Raw genomic sequence first — 2,446 nt, forward strand, 5'->3', positions numbered from 1 at the left:
GTCGGTTACAACGCAAGAAAGAGTCTCAAAAACCTGCACGCACGAACTAAAGGTGAGCTTTAGCTCCAGTAAATACAACTTCAGTTTTATAAAAGGGCCGCAAAAAAAAAAAAAAAAAAAAAAAAAAGGCTGGAGGGGGAATAAAAAAAAAAAAAAAAATCACTAAATGGACCATCATGCACCGCGGTCCTAGGAAAGGAGGTAACTTTCCTGAGGGCGGGGGCACTTTGGTTGCCGAGGCAACTCCAATTGGGAAACAGACTGCGCTTCCGCTTCCCCCGGCTCTGGGAGTTAACGCGGCGTCGCCTCTCTGACGTCAATATCTTGAGACTGCTCGCGCCCGTAGCCTCGGCGGTGTTGCGTTCTGCAGGCGTCGAGCGCCTGGAACCGGTGCTTCTCTTCTGCGGCCTCTGACCTGCGAACAAAGGGGAAAGCGGCGAGATGACGGACCGCTACACCATCCACAGCCAGCTGGAGCATCTGCAGTCCAAGTACATCGGCACGGGCCACGCCGACACCACCAAGTGGGAGTGGCTGGTGAACCAGCACCGGGACTCCTATTGCTCCTACATGGGCCACTTCGATCTGCTCAACTACTTCGCCATCGCGGAGAACGAGAGCAAAGCGCGAGTCCGCTTCAACTTGATGGAGAAGATGCTGCAGCCTTGCGGGCCGCCGGCGGACAAGCCGGAGGAGAACTGAGACGCCGCGCGGTCCCCGCTGTGCCGGAACAGCCCTCTCTGCGGTCCTCTTGGCCGGTCGCCCCTGCGTGATCCTGCCCCCAAAAGACTGATTCTCCTTGACTCCTGCCTTTCGCGCTTCCCTCGTGCAGAGGGGGTTACCCAGCCCTTCCACCTGGCTTGCCTTTGGGGTACCCTGCGGACTCCAGCGGTGGGACTGCTGAGAACTGGGGTCGTGGAGAGATCGCGAGGCGACAGGGGCGCAAGATGGGGTCTGGAGGCTCGGCTTTGGGCCAGTTGATTGCCCGTGGTTGCTTTTTCCATAAAGTTTAGCAGTTGTTGAGTCTCTTGGTGTGGACTGCTTGTGCCCGAGTGTGGAGGTGCCCGGAGAGGGTTCTGGGGTCTGGGACTCCCAGCGGGAAATGCGAGGGCAGCTCAAGGCCCGCATTCTTTGTCAGGGACCTGAGCCGCCCCGCACACCTTCATTAGATCCCCCACCCTGAACTTGCTCAGCGACGTGGCACAGAGGCCCGCGATGCCTTCCACGTGCAGTCTTGTGATCACTGTATCCCACCCTCTCAGTTTTAAAGTCTTTAAAACTCATTGTCTTTGGAATCAAGGCTTTGGACTTGGTGCCATGTCGTCAGGATAAACTGGCAAGTGGCATTCAGCACATAATGGTTGAGGTCCGTGCAACGGGCCTTTACCAGGATGGTGGAGGGTTGGAAGGAGACCACGTCATAGGCATAAATAAGTAAATGCTAGAAAGTGTCGTGCAGAGGGGACCTTAAGGAGAGCAAATCATAGCGGCAGAATTGCAGTCTTGATAGGATTGCCATGTTAGATTATTGAGATGATAATGTTGTTAACGTGCCTTCAAGTCCCGTATGACTTAAGAGCAACCCTACGAATAACAGATCTAACCGTGTCCTAATCTGTGTCACCATCATTTATGATAACACTTGAACCCCTTGCTTCAGTCACAGTCAAGTCTGAGAGTCTTCCTCTCTTTAACTGACGCTCCACCTTTACAAACATGATGTAATATCTGACAGAACATTCTAAGGGCATACATTAAATGGTCAGAAAACTCTCCCTTCTTAACATTGCCAAAGTACCTGGCTTATTAGAGGGAGCGAGCAAGGTGGTGAGGAGGTGGGCTGTTGGGAGGTTATACGCCAAGGGAAGCTACCAGGGGAGAACCTTTTTACCTTTAGTTTACCCTAAGGGAGATAAGCCACTGGAAGGTTTTAAATAAATGTTATTACTATTTGAGATCTGAGATTCTCAAACATTTTTACTTTGGGACTCTGAATTATCGAAGATCAGAACGTTTGTTTATGTGGGTTTTAAGTACTAATCATGGACACAATAGAAATGAAAACATTTCAAAATTTACAAATTCATTTAAAAAGAATAAAGCCATTACAAGAAACAACTATTTTAAAAGACTAGGAGAATAAGCTGCATTATTTTAAGACTGCACATGGCTTAAATGCCTAGCTTAATAGGCGATAGCTCAATTCTCATAGCTGGTTTTTGCTGTACAAAGTTGAGATACAAATTTTTCTTCTGAATTTTTTTAGTATTTTTATTGGTTTTCATATACTAATACCTTTATGTTTCACTCATACATTGTGTTTCATACTTGAAATACAGAATTTTGTTGAAAGTGCAGTCTGGCTTCACATATGTAGTAAAGGAAGGATGGATTTAAATAATCAGAGATACTCTGATAGCCTGAATCCAACAAGGATTTTTTTTTT

General features: G+C 48.1%; 1 protein-coding gene across 1 annotated transcript; it reads left to right on the forward strand.

The window, feature by feature from the left end:
* The first annotated feature begins 407 nt into the window (after positions 1-407).
* On the forward strand, positions 408-702 carry SF3B5 (splicing factor 3b, subunit 5, 10kDa). Its single transcript, XM_006891660.1, has one exon. The coding sequence runs from the start codon at positions 442-444 to the stop codon at positions 700-702; it is 261 nt and encodes an 86-aa protein (XP_006891722.1). The 5' UTR covers positions 408-441.
* Positions 703-2,446: the final 1,744 nt, after the last annotated feature.

Source organism: Elephantulus edwardii, unplaced genomic scaffold (genome assembly GCF_000299155.1).
Source record: "Elephantulus edwardii isolate Elephantulus edwardi_28Jun2011 unplaced genomic scaffold, EleEdw1.0 scaffold00102, whole genome shotgun sequence".
Lineage (NCBI taxonomy): Eukaryota > Metazoa > Chordata > Mammalia > Macroscelidea > Macroscelididae > Elephantulus > Elephantulus edwardii.